Raw genomic sequence first — 15,679 nt, 5'->3', positions numbered from 1 at the left:
ACCGCTTCTCCTACACTCCTTAAATTATCCCAAACGATGTTCTCTATGTTTCCCTTTCGTGTATTCGATCGCTATCATAATTTTGATTTCGATTATACATGCATAATTTAACTAGGTTCTTTGAATCATTAGCTGTGCATTGTAGTTAATCATATTTGAAAAAAAGAAAACAATTTTCATTTATATAACTGTCGTAAACATCTTCTTTGAAAAGGATTTGGAGGTGTATTTTTTACCTAAAATTCCCTTTCAGTTTCTCTGTTTTCGGTCCTTCGAGCCGGATATATGAGTGACGTCATTACAAAGCCGCAATGTAATGCTTGCAGACCCGAGCGTGGAACGCGAAGAGTCGTCGTCATCGTCGGAGAACTCCGGGGGCGGCGTAGTGCGGAAGGCGTTTCCGTCGCGGAAGGGGAAAGCGGGCGCGCTCGGCAAGCGACACGTGCGCTCCTCCAGCGGATACAGCAGCCACAATGACGAGACTACATTCAGGTGAACTACTACATATAACATATAATATCGTTGAATAGATGCAACTTCCATGCTTATCACATCATGTATTTTGTCATGTATACTCTAGTAACTTATTCATTAGCAAGAAAAGCCTGTCTTGTTTTAATACTCAAGATTGGTTCTGTCGTAATATATATGTTGTAATATTGTATATGTTTGAAAATGACTTAACAGGTTAACTGTTTCAAGTGGGACATTTAAGTAGCGAAACATATTCATTTTCATTCCGTATCAAAAATCTGTACGTAATTTCATGTTTATAGATGATTAGCATATTACTTGAATAAAAGTAAAGATATATAAAATTATTCGTACAAAATCTCTTGAAATATTAGTTTCGATTCTCTAATATTTTTTAGATGTATGTTTATAATGTAATGTAAGCAATGTACCTTTATCTCCAGAAAAAGCAAATCATCCATTCAAACCTTCAATCGATTCAAGAGCCACATAATCTAAATAAAAAATCTTAGAAACGGAACAATTCTCAGAGAACTATATTGAATACATGTGAAATTTTTTAACATCTTTGTACTTTAAAACTTGAAAATGCAATTTCTTGTGAATTATAGTAGTAGTAGAATGATATAAATATGTAAAAATGCATTCACCATTTAAACTGTTAAAGAATAAACCTATTTTAACGGTATACTTTTTGTATTAACTCTCACTGAAAATGCAATTATAATATATAAATAAATTTATGAAACATTAAAATAGGTTTATTTAATTATATCAACTGTAATGCATGCAACCGACAAATAATCGTCAAATAGACGAATCAAGTCGAAATATTCGGTCGAAAAAGCAACACATCACGTAGAACGATCGTCACATTTCAAAACATATCATTCGAAATACTGGAACAAACTCCCACAACACGATTGGCTATAGATATAGTGATCACACAACCTGGTATTACACAGTAGAAAAATATTTTTCGATCCAGTATATCGAACTACCCGTCGTTCAACGAGCACATCCACCCTCCGTCGCGGTTTTCAGACGACACCGAGTGCGAGGGGCTCCCCCGCCGCAAGCGCGCGCCGCTCGGAGACCACAAGGTGACGCGCGAAGCCTTCCAGATTAACGTCTGAGCCGCCACACCGCACCACTCACACCGACACTGACCTCTCGACGAGAGACACCACGAGAGACGAACCCACGGGTTCACATGATCGACTAAAACAGTCGATGAACTGCTAAAACGAGACATTTGAAAAGTTTGAACAATTTTTCAATCAAAATCGAGTCAATGATTACATCTTTCTTGACCAAATTTTTAACGAAAGAGATTTGACCTGTCTGAACCTATAATTACTGAACAATCTCTTGAGGCATAAAAAGTCGTAACGATCAATACAATTCATATAATTCGATACTTGAAAATTTGTGAGCTAACAGTGGGATCGAAGTCTACATGTCTCATTTACCGTAACGGTAACAGTTGTTCCTATTTACCAAGAAAATATATGATCCTTTTTACTATACATTCTCGTACATGCGTAATAGTTTTACGTTTCCACGCGCTCACGAGCCAAGATTAGCTACAAACAGTAAGGGGATGATCCCACCCCACTGCAGTTACGATTGTTGCCAAAGATCACTTGTCTAGTTGTGTATATATATTGTAGATAGCCATAGTAATACAATTACTCTTAGTGCCACATATAACGATAATCATTTTTGTACTCTGTACTCAAAAATCGAGTTATTTAATAAACTTTATGGATACGTTATTGCTTTATAATAACAATAATTTATTCATAACTATCTACTGAAAGAGGAGTGTCACCGAGGGTATATATAGCACCTGGTACGACGACTTTGTAAATATTGTTGTAATTAATGTGTACTGAATATCAAATGTAAAATTAAGAAGAACAATAATTAAAATAAATATATATTTTAAACTTAATGCCTTATTGACCAAAGTCTTAAAACTAGTTACGGATACGATTGAATAATTGTATCCAATATTTAAATATGGATTGTTTAATTGTTGTAAAGTTTATGAAAACATCTCGTTTTCATCGGGAAAATCTTATCGCTGTCTATAAATAATAACCTTAAGAAAATGGTAAATTTTAAAATACTTACATATTTAAACGTAGGTGTAATGTTACATATGAAACGTGCTGCGAAATATGTTTCAAATTCCAACATTCTACCAATTCGAATTAACGTTTTCTAACGTATTTTAATCACAGCTATATATGCATAAAACCAAGTTATTAATAGTAAATATTAAAAAAAAAAGTATATTCGAAATAAGAAAGATGTGATTGAAAAATATTTAAAGCCATTTTTCGCTATATTTAATAGTGATACATAAATAAAATTTAAATTCTTGTAAAACACAAATTTTCATCTTACTGCTACGAATACGAAATTATCTAAATATTTTAGAACACTCAATTCACTTTTGGGACATGACTTATAAATTAGTAATAAACACATCTACACTTGTTTATATAATTTCAATAGTGTTTTATTATACTCAACTGTTATCATATTCCATAAACTCGAACGCTCCTCTTGCAGTGATTAGGGTTCAATTTTATAAAACAAAAACTATAATTGTTGATTTTTTAACCTGAAATGCTGTAGTCAAAATTGAACTCTAATAACTGGGCAACAAGATATAGTATTGTATATCTATTTAAGTAATGGATGTAAAAAAGGTGTTAGTATATCCTCAGTAAACAGTAACACAAGACAATACACTTACCTATAGTTTGGTGAATACGGCAGAAAGTTAACTTTATATGTACAATAACAGTTAGCGCACATTGGAGAATTTTTACCGGCCGATAATTTAATCGTTAAGACTTTAGTTTTTTATTTAAACGTTCCAATCAAAAGTCGATAGCCAATTTGAGTAAACAATCGGCTGATATAAAACCTTTTATGTGCGTTAGGTCTAACTGTATCGAGTAGTGCTAGTTTGAGAGTTGGACACAAGTTTTTTACGGACACACTTTTATGTGAAATGTGTGTGTTTTTATATAATTTACAAACGTTTCCGTTGACTCTCTTTCGTAATTCCAACGAAGACTGCCCTATATTTAATTGAGATCTATTTTATATAATCTAGTCACAAATACCTAATGCTAGTTAATCGATTAATCATTTAGTAATTTTAGTGAATTATGTAAATTAGTTTAATAATTTCGTCGCAAGGAACGCTTCGCAAGATGTTTAGATGTCTACAGCAATATTTAATGCATTTTTTAAACTATAGCAAATATTTTCTAACAGCTGATTGGTTAAAATATTATTTTTGACAAATTTAACAAATCACATTTGCGTATTTCCTGTCTCTGTAATAATACAATTGATTCTTTTATTACATATTAGAATGTCATCAACGTTTTTTTTTTTAAATATAATACGCAAATGTGAAATTTGTCTGAATATTTTTTATCTGTAATTTGTCTTATGTACAACGAAACACGCACGCGCATACAAGTTATAACAAATCATCATCATGTATTCATAATTTCGATCTAGTCAATGTACCATATCATTTTAAATGTTTTGTTAAATATACGTGAGTACATAAATATTGTAAGTTAGTTAATCATGTTGTTACAGATATGTTTTTATAAAACAAATGAGTTATTAGGTACAGTACGATGTGAACGAAAATAAAAAATCATTTAATTGAATATTCGTTTTATTAAATACGGTCAAAAGTCAAATTAGAACTCGATTTCAAATTCTTTTAAAATACTTGTTGGATAGTAACTGATTTTGATTATCTGTGACTGTCATACTATATCCTTTGTGAAATTTAATTGAAACTTGGTTAATTACACTTAATAAAACTGTCACAAGAATCGAATGATTTATTTTCATAAATTATTTTAATTACATTAAAACCTTTTTAAAGTACTATTTCGATGATTTTTATTTTACAGTTGATTCATTTTAGTCACTATCACTGTCACTGGTGTCCGCTGTGAAGTCGAATGGTTTAAACTTCTCCCTAAACACAGCTACAAGCGAGTCTTCTTCCTCGCGACTCAGCAGGCACTGCCTCCAGTCAGCCTTGTCCTCGCAATTTAATATCGGAGGACTGGATAACACGTCCCTGAAAAGGAAATCTATGTGTTAACATTAAGTCTAAAGAAAATGTTTAATGTCATAGAATCTGGGTTGCATAAGGAACGTTTCGAGATATTTTTTTTTATATATGTGAAGTAGTGCTGTTGCTCCAATGTATATGTACTGGCCTTTAAAGCGTCACCGTTCGTTGGGGCGATTACAAGACTTAGCCATGTATTTACGCCCTTACAAGCTAGTGACGTTCGTCCTGAGGGTGTCCTATGAGATCGCACCTCGGCTCAGAACGTAATCAGTGGCGTAAAAATAGAAAGAATAATTTTGTTACGTGCCAGTAGCGAGCCCAACAGTTTTATTGCCAAATTAAAAAAAAATATTAAGAAACGCTTGTGTGCAAAAGGTTATTATACAATTAATGAGTTTATGATCGATAGCACACATTGGGAATGAAACGATCGCCTCCTGGCTATTTTATCTCATATTAAATTGTTTATTTATATAATACATAAAACAAACCAAAAAAAAACCCGCTGAGTTTCTTTCGCCGGTTCTGCTCAGGTCGGGGTATTTTCTTTCCGAACCGGTGGTAGTGTTTCAATTGACCATCAATAAGAAAGTGTAATGCTTCTATATTGAATAAAGTTATTTGAGTTTATTGCCGTGTTATATGTGAAATGGGGGGGGGGTTAACATTAGGAGACGCACCTGCCGAACTGCAGCGGGAAGTGCTGGCGGGTTCGCGCGTAAAGCTGGTCGCCGGTCGGCAGCTCGGCGTGGAAGTAGGGCGCGCCCGCCAGCGCCACCTGCGACACGCGCGTGTACGGCGGCAGCGTCTCCAGCGACACGCTGTGCAAGCCCGCCTCGTCCTGCCGGGGCATGATGTCATGGTGACGTCACCCTGACCGATTTGGACCAGGGCGGCCAATCAACGGAGACCAGCCACGGTGACGTCACCCTGACCGATTTGGGTCAGGGCGGCCAATCAACGGAGACCAGTCACGGTGACGTCACCCTGACCGATTTGGGTCAGGGCGGCCAATCAACGGAGACCAGTCACGGTGACGTCTCCCTGACCGAGTCAGGGCGGCCAATCAACGGAGACCAGTCACGGTGACGTCACCCTGACCGATTTGGACCAGGGCGGCCAATCAACGGAGACCAGTCACGGTGACGTCACCCTGACAGAGTCAGGGCGGCCAATCAACGGAGACCAGCCAACATATTATAGCGCTATTAAGTGCGCTGACCTAGGTGCGCAAATACTCCTTCACATACACATATGATGAAACGGCAAAGCCACCAAAAATAATTCAAACGCAAGACCAATGGATTTACGCGCTTCCCGGGGCACGAGAGTGTACAGGCAACCAGCTAGCTGACTCCAGGCTGTTAATGTGAAATTCTATAGATCCAGCCGCCCTAGGGTTTGAAACCAGGGCCTCGAGAATCGATATTATATCTAGCCCCTTGACAAACGAGGCGGTCATTATAATGGATACTGAGATCGAAACGTCACGTGACACAAAACGCTCCTGATTGGCCGGGCTTATGATGAAATCACTTTCTTGTAAACCTTGCTTTTCTACTATATGTACCACAGATTAAAATACAGGAAAGTGACGTCACCGACCCCATCGCAGCGCCATATTGTCCAAGTAGCGTTTTTGCGCGCTATTTAAATATGGAATTTTTAATATGATATTTTTCGGCAAATATGTACTAGAAATAAAAAACACAACTTTTACTGGGCTCCTTAACTTCTATTAAATAATATAAAATGGATTTTAAAAACCAGCCAACTAGCCTATTGCTATATTTCTCCGGACGTGCAGTGTCAAAAGCTAGCCACCAGAAAAATGAGCAAATAAATCTCTTATTTATAATGCTGGTGTATAGTAGATATTGACTGCCTCCAGAGTCGGATTTAAAGGTGTGGAGGCCCCGGGGCCACAAAGCAGTGAGGGTCCTAGTCAAACAGAAGCGTGAACACCCTAATAATTATATTATTATGAATTAATTAGTTTTTTTTATTTCAATCAGTAAGCTATGAATTGTTTCGTATTTGTATCGGTAACTTTTAAAATATTAAATAGTAACATTATTATAATTTGACTATATCTCAGTATTTGTTAACTTGCTGAAAACTGTGGCCTCCCCTCTCATGTGGAGGCCCCCTCTCATGTGGAGGCCCCCTCTCATGTGGAGGCCCCCTCTCATGTGGAATCCCCTCTCATGTGGAGGCCCCCTCTCATGTGGAGGCCCTCTCTCATGTGGAGGCCCCAGGGCAGTTGCCCCGGATGCCCTCCCCTAAATACGGCCCTGAATGCCTCAATTGGCTTGTTCCAAATTAATCCACATCGTTAGTCACCTGGAAGACTTCGAGTATCTGGTCGCTGCAGGCGGGCGGCACGGGCACGCACTGTATCTGCATGTGCGGCGTGCGGTAGTTCCGCTCGAAGAACACGACAAGCTTGTCCATCGACGCGTAGAACTTCTTCAGTGTCTCTTTGAATTTGTCTATCTCATCGACAACTTCATCCGGAGCCTGTCAGAACAAATATATATATAAAATTTAAAGTAAAACAGATATTTGAAAAACTTTATATAAATATTATGTATGTGTATGTGTGTGTATATGTGTGTATGCATGTGCGCACATATATATGTGTGCATGTGCATATATGTATGTGTGTGTGTATGTGTGTATATATCTGTGTATAAAAAGTATAAGTATATAAAATGTATCAAAAAAAATTAATTGTGTGAATGTATATGTGCGTGAGAGTGAGTATGTGTGTGTGTGTGTACATATACATTATTATTATATTTGTTATATAGAATGTTATATAGAAATAAGTAAACTTAAAAATAAGCGGTACATAAATGTTATAGTTATATAATAACATAGATTTTAAGTAAGAGCGCCTCTTTCGCCAACAAACTGTCGACCAGTTTGGCGATTTTGTGTAAATTTGTTAATGTTATTATATTTGAAAAGTAAAATAAAAAAGAAATAAAAAAGTTTTATTAAAGTCATTCATTTCGGGATATTTACCATGTTTTTTATTTTTGTTCGGTGTAGCTCGATATTTCGACATTGTCTACGAATGTCTTGTTCACGAGACTGAATATTGCGGGTAGATGTTGATAATGTTAGAAGTGTCCGTATCGAACTACCCTACTTTCTCGAATGTTTGCTACGTAAACACCGGTCACCACTACTATTGTCACTTTCACCCCTACCATTGTCACTAGTTAAATTTATATCGAGCTCCACCGAACAAAAATAAAAAACATGGTAAAAATCCCGAAATTAATAACTTTAATAATAAAAATAACCATGTTAATTTAAAATCTTAAATATAGTTTTAGTAACTTAATTTATCTATACATATTATATTGGAGTGTCTGTTTGTAATATTAAAATAGCCCTTTTTTACTAAATGCATATTGGTCGGTATGTCTGTCTGTCTATTTGTTCCGGCTAATCTCTGGAACGGCTGGACCGATTTTGACGGGACTTTCACTGACAGATAACTGATATAATAGGTAATAACTTAGGCTACAATAATTATTATTTTTTGTTATATTCAATGGCGTACAAGGTCGCGGGCACAGCTAGTTAGTTGATAAAATGCCATCAAATTATAATAATGCCATTATTCAACATTTAAAAGGGATCATGTCCTACTGTACAACTTTCTTTATAGAAACACGGCTTTACAACTTTACATGCTTGTTGAGACAGAAATATAAAGATTGCCAAATTATAAACATCAGACAAACAGTTACTGATAATTTCTTGAAAAATAAACCAACCTGAGGTTTGAATCCTCCGAATATTAATTCAGGATCTGTAGATAACTAAGCTAGTTATTAAAATTTTACAACGCAAATTTTACCTTAACGAAATTTCTTACATATGTTAAAATGTCTTTAAATATTTAATCATGATAATTGAATTATAAGACTTGAAGCACTATGTGGTGCCTTAGTCATATAGTATAGTAATTATTTCTTTTTTTTTTCTTTTTATGTTATAGGTTGGCGGACGAGCATTTGGGCCACCTGATGGTAAGTGGTCACCATCACCCATAGACAATGACGTTGTAAGAAAAATTAACTATTCCTTACATAGTCAATGTGTCACTAGCCTTGGGAACTAAGATGGTATGTCCCTTGTGCCTGTAACCGAAACACAACAGTACTGAGTACTGTTATTTGGCGGTAGAATAACTGATGAGTGGGTGGTACCTACCCAGACGGGCTAGCACAAAGCCCTACCACCAAGTAAAAATTAAATTTAATTAACTATGTATTACCTTGGTTACGGATTGATGGTGCGCAATGGGCAGTATGAGCACATGGAAGGGTGTGAGTGGACCCTTTGGCAGCGCGAGGTAGCAGTGGCTGCCCACACTGATCACCAAGTGTTTCTCCACCGTTGGAGACGACAAGCAGAACCAGCATGTATCTGGAAATATATAGACATAATAAAATATTTATTCATATGTTAAACCATTATATAACTAAGTAGCCTCTGCGAGGATGATAGGAAATATTTCTAAAGGGAAACAATATTTATGTACACCGTGATTCTGTACCCGACCCTTTTACAATTTCTAAAAAACTTTCTAGACCCTGTTTTTTTTATATAAAATAATATACCAAACCTGGATCTAATTCTTTTCTTTTTCGTTCTGGATTGTCGCCATCTTTTCTTTTCCTCTTCCCGTGGTTGTCATCTGGAGCGTCCATATTGAAGAAGAACTGACCATTTCCGGATACCTAGAAAGTATAACAGGAATAATATAATTTCAAAAATGTCATCTCTATGATTTTCAAACAAATTATCCAGATGGTACATTAGTACCTTTTGGAATTGAATGTCATGTCCGTCCAACAATATATAAACCTCACATACCTTAACAACTTTCCCTGGCTGATGTTGATTCAATAAATCAGGATTATATGGACATGCAGTTTCGTCTGTCGTGCTTTGTAGGAGGTCCGTCATCCTCATCTTAGTGATGGGTTGAAGGGAACAGGCATATATCCACTTCTCTTTCATTTTGTTTCCAACAGGAGCTAAAGCAATAAACCTTGTTGCACACTCTTTGTAGTCTTGATGAACACTTTGATTTCTGTTGAAATTTTAAAACGTTAACTTACATATATAAATAAATATGGTGTTTTAATAAAGCTACCTCCTGTGCATATTCAATGTTATCTCCAAATGTAGTCTAACAAAATACAGGGTTACTGATAATTTGATGTATATCCGTTAGGAGGTGATAAGGGTGACTATTAACAATATTTTTAACCCCCATATGCATAACGGACAAGTGAACCATTTTTGAGTTATCACATTTTTTAACTTTTTTTTTAAATTGTCAAAAATGCAACTTCAAAAATTTATTTAAATAAAAGTATCAAATTAAATCATTGTTTTTCTTTTATTTTATGATAATTATGAAACATTGGATATTTGCCAATATTTAAACAATACTTATCGTTACAAATTTGAAAATGCGAGACGGAAACCAAAGTTATTTCAATATTTTTTTGATTTTTTTTTCTGTATAATATAGTGTCAAAGTAACTTACCGATAGGGTTGCCTTTCGAAATATTTCTCTGACGGTGCAAAGTGATATCTTGGCTTAATGTGGATGGATAGCCAAGATATTAAATCTGATAATCTCTCTGGCTCCACTTCTGCCTGTAGTACAATTCACATATAAAAATCATTGAATAGTATTCAAAATATATGTAGTAGCATTCAACTTTTTTTTTTTTAATTCTAAAAAATATCAGATGTACTATATGCTGCCATATACATTTAACAACAAATGTTACAGCAACGTAATTTAATTGTATTATAATATTATCTTAACAGTAAAACAATTTCTATCATGACAAGATTAAGTGTAAGTAATTAAGTGTATAGCATTTTCAACAAAAACAGAAACTCTTTACTAAGAATGTATTTATATATTGTACACATTTACCTTTTGACATTCATCTTGTTGTATTCCAGCCGGCCAGAGTGTGGTAATCAACATGTCTACACCTCGGTATTCACTTTGCCCTCTAAAACAAGCATCCCGGACTGCACTGCAGTCACTTGGTTCAAATGTGCAATTTTGTATGTCTTTACCAAGTTCCCGACGAGACAGGCCAGTTAAATAGGCTATTTTGACATCAGAACTTGTAGTAAAAATACCTCTTCTGCCTAAAATAAGAATTGCTGATTTTTACAGATTTACGAACGGTAGACAATTAGATATTTGTTTATAAATTGGAAAAAGAAAAGTGTGGATTTTAACAATAGGTGCCTAATTATTTAAATATATACATACCCATGTATATAACATTTGGAACTATTTCAGATCCCTCATCGCAGTAGTATGGTACATGTTCACTATTTGATGGACCAAACACATAAGTTGTTACAGGAACTGTAAATAACAATAAAAAAATTATATTCTTATTTCATGACACAAAAAATTAATTTAAATTTAATTTTCTATTCAAAATGCTATAACTTTTCACTTAATTTTAATATTAGTTTAAAAGTAAAATAAAGCTAGAAAGACTACCTAGTGTTATAAAAACTATTAGTATATAGATTTCAATTTTGAGTATTTTTAGTATATGATACAAGATATTCGTTTTACCTTTTCTTGTTCCCATACGGTAAGCATCTAATTGGGAATTATCTGAACCAAAGAAGTTTCCCACACACAGAAGTAGCTCGAAAGATCCAGATTTTTTAACTATTGAGTCAACGCGGGAAAATAATGTATTGAAGTTTCCATTAACATTGCCACAAACCAGCCTGTAAAATATAAGATTGTGTTAATTAATTTAAAATTAACAATACACTTAATTACCACTTAATTGTAAACAAAACAAAGTTTTCTGTTTATTTTAAATATGATATTGACATACGTTTTCTGCTTCTCTGACATTTTTACTCTTGTAAACTTATTTGTATTCTTGATTTTTTACTGTATATCGTAATAATTAAATTGCTATGTTGAAATATTCAGTAAACCTTGTTTTATCTAGAAGTGACTATTTAAGTTATCATTATTATTAAGGGAATTAAAGTAAAATTATTATAATTGTAAAATGTAACAATAGTTCAATAGTATATTTATTGTTTGAAACTTGACATTACAGAGAATGGCACATGTCATCATTGACAACTATCTATTGCCATTGTTAATGAAAAGATACTGTTGTAAATATATTAATTCGAAGTTAAAAGGTGATAATTCAAAATACTATGACTAATTTACAAAAAAAATAGAATTCCGTACCAAGTAGGTCATACAGAATACGTGAATTAAGTGTTTTCAGATTTTAAAATAACAATTTTTTATAGTTAAATACATTTTTATTTATTTCAACACTACATGAGATATTCATAACTTTAATCGATTCCATCCTCGATTTGACTCGATAATGATATCATTGGTTCTACGAAGTTGTATAAAGGGTGAGTAATTGATTATATTTAGTATGGATTTGCGAGAAATTCAATTAACTATGTTGAAATATGTAATTAAGTCTAATGGCGTTGTATTATATATAAAACATTAACTGTTAGTAATACACGATATACGTAAATTAAAATAATTAAAAATTAAAACTAAGGTTTGTTTATTCCCACTAATATATGTATTCTGTGGCGACAACTGATAAGAACAATAACTTTGACGCTTGACAAGTTGACATTACTAAAGCCTTAGCGCCAAGCGGCAGTTCGATTTTGGAGATGAGAATTGGTGAATGTGAATGACTATTATATAAATGGACAAAGAACAAGCGTGTTGTTTACTTAAATTGTTATTCTGTAATAACGTAGGTTGCAGTTAATATAAATTTAAAAAAAATGGCTTCATCAAGTAAATTACCTGGGACTGGATTAGAAGATGTAGGAGTACCCGGTCAAACATTTCTCCGAGACGCTCTTACAAGTTGTACAGACCCATTAAAAGCAATAGAAGAGTTTCAACTAGAAAACGGTATATTACTGCCCTCTTTAAGGCCTATGCTACCTCTATTAGATCTTCACGGTGTTCGCAGACTCGATTTTCATACATCTGTTTTAGAAGAATTAAGAGATAAACTAATTACACACATAAATGAGATGGGTACTACTAAAGATAAAAAAGAACATGAAAAAAAACTTAAAGAACTTTTACTGAAAAGTTTTCCTGTTGTTAAAGTGAAGGCTCTAAGGCCTGTTATTATGAGTATCTTGAAAAATACATCACATATTGATGATAAGTTTTTAAAAGTGCTAGTTCGCGACAGAGATCTCTACAATGACACAGATACAGAAGTTAAAAGACAAATATGGCAAGACAATCAATCATTATTTGGTGATGAAGTGTCACCATTACTTAGTCAATACATAAGAGAGAAAGAAAACGTATTATTTGATCATGAGAAAGATTCTAACATGTTCTTTGCACCTTCACCAAAAGTGAGAAGACAAGGTGCTGTTGTACAAAAACTGGCACATATGATTGGAACAAGCGTTAAACTCTATGATATGGTTTTACAGTTTCTTCGCACATTGTTTCTACGAACAAGGAATGTACATTACTGCACATTAAGAGCTGAACTTCTAATGGCGCTTCATGATTCTGAAGTACAAGATATTATATCTGTTGACCCCTGTCACAAATTCACATGGTGTCTGGATGCATGTATTAGGGAGAGAAATGTCGATATTAAAAGGTCACGAGAACTACAAGGTTTCTTAGACAGTATAAAAAAAGGTCAGGAACAAGTTCTGGGAGATTTATCAATGACATTATGTGATCCATATGCAGTTAACTTCTTGGCAACATCGGCCATTAAAATTTTACAACATTTAATCAACACAGAAGGACTTCCAAGGGATAATACAATATTAATTTTATTACTAAGAATGCTGGCATTAGGTCTAAGTGCATGGGAGATGATTGATTCACAAGATTTTAAAGAGCCTAAGCTAGACAGCCAGGTGGTAACTAAGTATCTTCCCGCCTTAATGTCTCTCATGGTGGATGATCAAGTCCGTGCTTTACATAACAAACTTCCTCCAGATGAAAGAGAATCAGCTATTACAACCATTGAACATTCTGGACCTCCTCCTGATGCCTGTGAAGCATACATGAGGGAGAGTGCCGTTTGTGGTGTATTGGCTATGTACTATACACTCCATGCTGCTAAACTAAGAGATAGAGGAGCAATCCTTAGAATTCTCAGTATTTTGGGAAGTTGCAAAGATGGCAGAGCTTATGAAGATCCATTTTTACATGCCCTTGTTGCTTTACTAATACAGCTGCCAGATGAATTCCAGGGGGAAGACTTCAGTACCGTTTTATTCGATGAATTTTTCTTCGCTGGTTTATCTAAAGATAATGTTACGAGACATCTGTTAAAATTGCTATGGTACATACACCCAAAGTTGCCGGAAACTAGAATTCAGACTTTAATGAAAGCTTTACAGCCTGGAACGCAACATAATGAATCTGTTCATAAATTGTATGAAACTTTACAACAAAAAATGAATACTCAGACAGAACCAGCTCTTAATACTACTGAAATGGAATATTTGGATTCTCCTCTTATGAGTGTACCTACACCAGCACCCTTTCATAATATATAGTATTATTGTAACTTAACATTCACTATAACATACTATATATGACTAACTTTATTGAAAAAAAAGAAATTATTTTTATTAAACAAAGTATGTAGTTGTTTATTTAATCATTTTGCTTTGTCAAAAAAAGCTTGAGTAAACCCTCAATGAAATTTTATTTAAAAAAAAAAAAACATTTTAACAATAGGCTATTTGACTGGTTTTTAAAATCCATTTTATATTAGTAGAAGTTAAGGAACCCAGTAAAAGTTGTGTTTTTTATTTCTAGTACATATTTGCCGAAAAATATCATATTAAAAATGCAATGAGGTCGGTGACGTCACCGTTCCTGTATTTTAATCTGTGGTACATATAGTAGAAAAGCAAAGTTTACAAGAAAGTGACTTCATCATAAGCCCGGCCAATCAGGAGCGTTTTGTGTCACGTGACAAACGTTTGAAAATTTGCATTTTCATTTATGGATTTTTGAATAAATTAAGTATTATTGTCTAGTTACCTATTATTTGTCGCATTGTCAAATAGCCTATAATTATATTACATAACATACGTAAATATCCCTCATAATGTTTACCGTAATTTTTGAAACCAGTGAAAAATTTGGAAATTAAATGTGGATTTCGTGGGATCGAAATAATGCGTAACCGTTCAATTCTCCACATTAGACTTACTACATCTAATTACTTTTTATTCTTCTTTAAAAATTGCAGAAGATAGATTTTTATCGTAAACCAAAATCAACTTAGAAAAGGCCAGTAGATTGGCTTGTTTCATAAATATAGCATAGCCTTTATGGTGCATACTATTATAGCAGTACAGCAATATATTTCTAGTGGTTTCAAACTCAAATATTCAAACGATTTGCCTCCAAATGATCCAGGGTCAAAAATCTAGACTAAATAGAAACATGTCAACAGTGTCAACTGTAAATACTAAATTATATTTTCATGGTAGTTGGTCAATAGTTTTCTAACAGTAATGGTTTGAATTTAAAAAAATGAAGCAAAGATGAGAATTACAATATTGCGAATTCATTTTTACAGGCACTAAAATAATAATACTAAATTATGATTAATACTACAAGTACATCAAAGTATGATGTGATAAATAAAATTTTAACAAAAAGAAAAACCGACTTCAAACAAAACACTATTTTAAAACAAATGAATATGCACGAAAAAGTAATAAAAATAATTGCGTATTCAACATATTTTTTAGAGTCTTCCTAAGTTAAATGAAATGAAAAATATTAGACTACTTAAAAGTCGATTAACGATTATATCATGTACTTATAATTATTGTTATATTTGGAGTCGGTGTCAGCCAATAAAACCCTACAGTATATCTATCAAAAAAACAATACGAGAATACTTTTTTTTTAATATGGATAGATTAAGCGTTCCGTTTATATGAGTCAGAAACTACTTCGAGGA

At 33.9% G+C, this 15,679-nt stretch overlaps 3 protein-coding genes across 3 annotated transcripts in view; 2 read left to right on the top strand and 1 right to left on the bottom strand.

Moving 5' to 3' along the window:
- LOC124537168 (Down syndrome cell adhesion molecule-like protein Dscam2) overlaps positions 1-3,900 on the top strand; it is a 253,873-nt gene extending 249,973 nt beyond the window's left edge. The window contains exons 37-38 of the mRNA XM_047113890.1: positions 327-492; positions 1,463-3,900. Of these exons, the coding sequence (XP_046969846.1) occupies positions 327-492; positions 1,463-1,610 (314 nt within the window). The 3' untranslated portion in view covers positions 1,611-3,900. The remainder of the gene's footprint in view (positions 1-326; positions 493-1,462) is intronic.
- Positions 3,901-4,328: 428 nt separating this feature from the next.
- LOC124537167 (CWF19-like protein 1) lies at positions 4,329-11,771 on the bottom strand. The gene is made up of 11 exons (XM_047113889.1): positions 11,534-11,771; positions 11,260-11,420; positions 10,942-11,040; positions 10,591-10,814; positions 10,189-10,301; positions 9,506-9,725; positions 9,255-9,369; positions 8,904-9,055; positions 6,950-7,126; positions 5,287-5,447; positions 4,329-4,609 (listed from the first exon to the last, which is right to left on the bottom strand). Exons 1-11 carry the CDS (start codon positions 11,551-11,553, stop codon positions 4,447-4,449), a joined length of 1,605 nt encoding a protein of 534 aa, XP_046969845.1. The 5' UTR covers positions 11,554-11,771; the 3' UTR covers positions 4,329-4,446.
- Positions 11,772-12,324: 553 nt separating this feature from the next.
- On the top strand, positions 12,325-14,351 carry LOC124537417 (negative elongation factor B). Its single transcript, XM_047114253.1, has one exon. The coding sequence runs from the start codon at positions 12,483-12,485 to the stop codon at positions 14,250-14,252; it is 1,770 nt and encodes a 589-aa protein (XP_046970209.1). The 5' UTR covers positions 12,325-12,482; the 3' UTR covers positions 14,253-14,351.
- The last annotated feature ends 1,328 nt before the right edge of the window (positions 14,352-15,679 follow it).

The sequence above is a fragment of the Vanessa cardui genome, chromosome 18 (assembly GCF_905220365.1).
Source record: "Vanessa cardui chromosome 18, ilVanCard2.1, whole genome shotgun sequence".
Lineage (NCBI taxonomy): Eukaryota > Metazoa > Arthropoda > Insecta > Lepidoptera > Nymphalidae > Vanessa > Vanessa cardui.
This window is presented reverse-complemented; position numbering and strand designations above follow the sequence as displayed.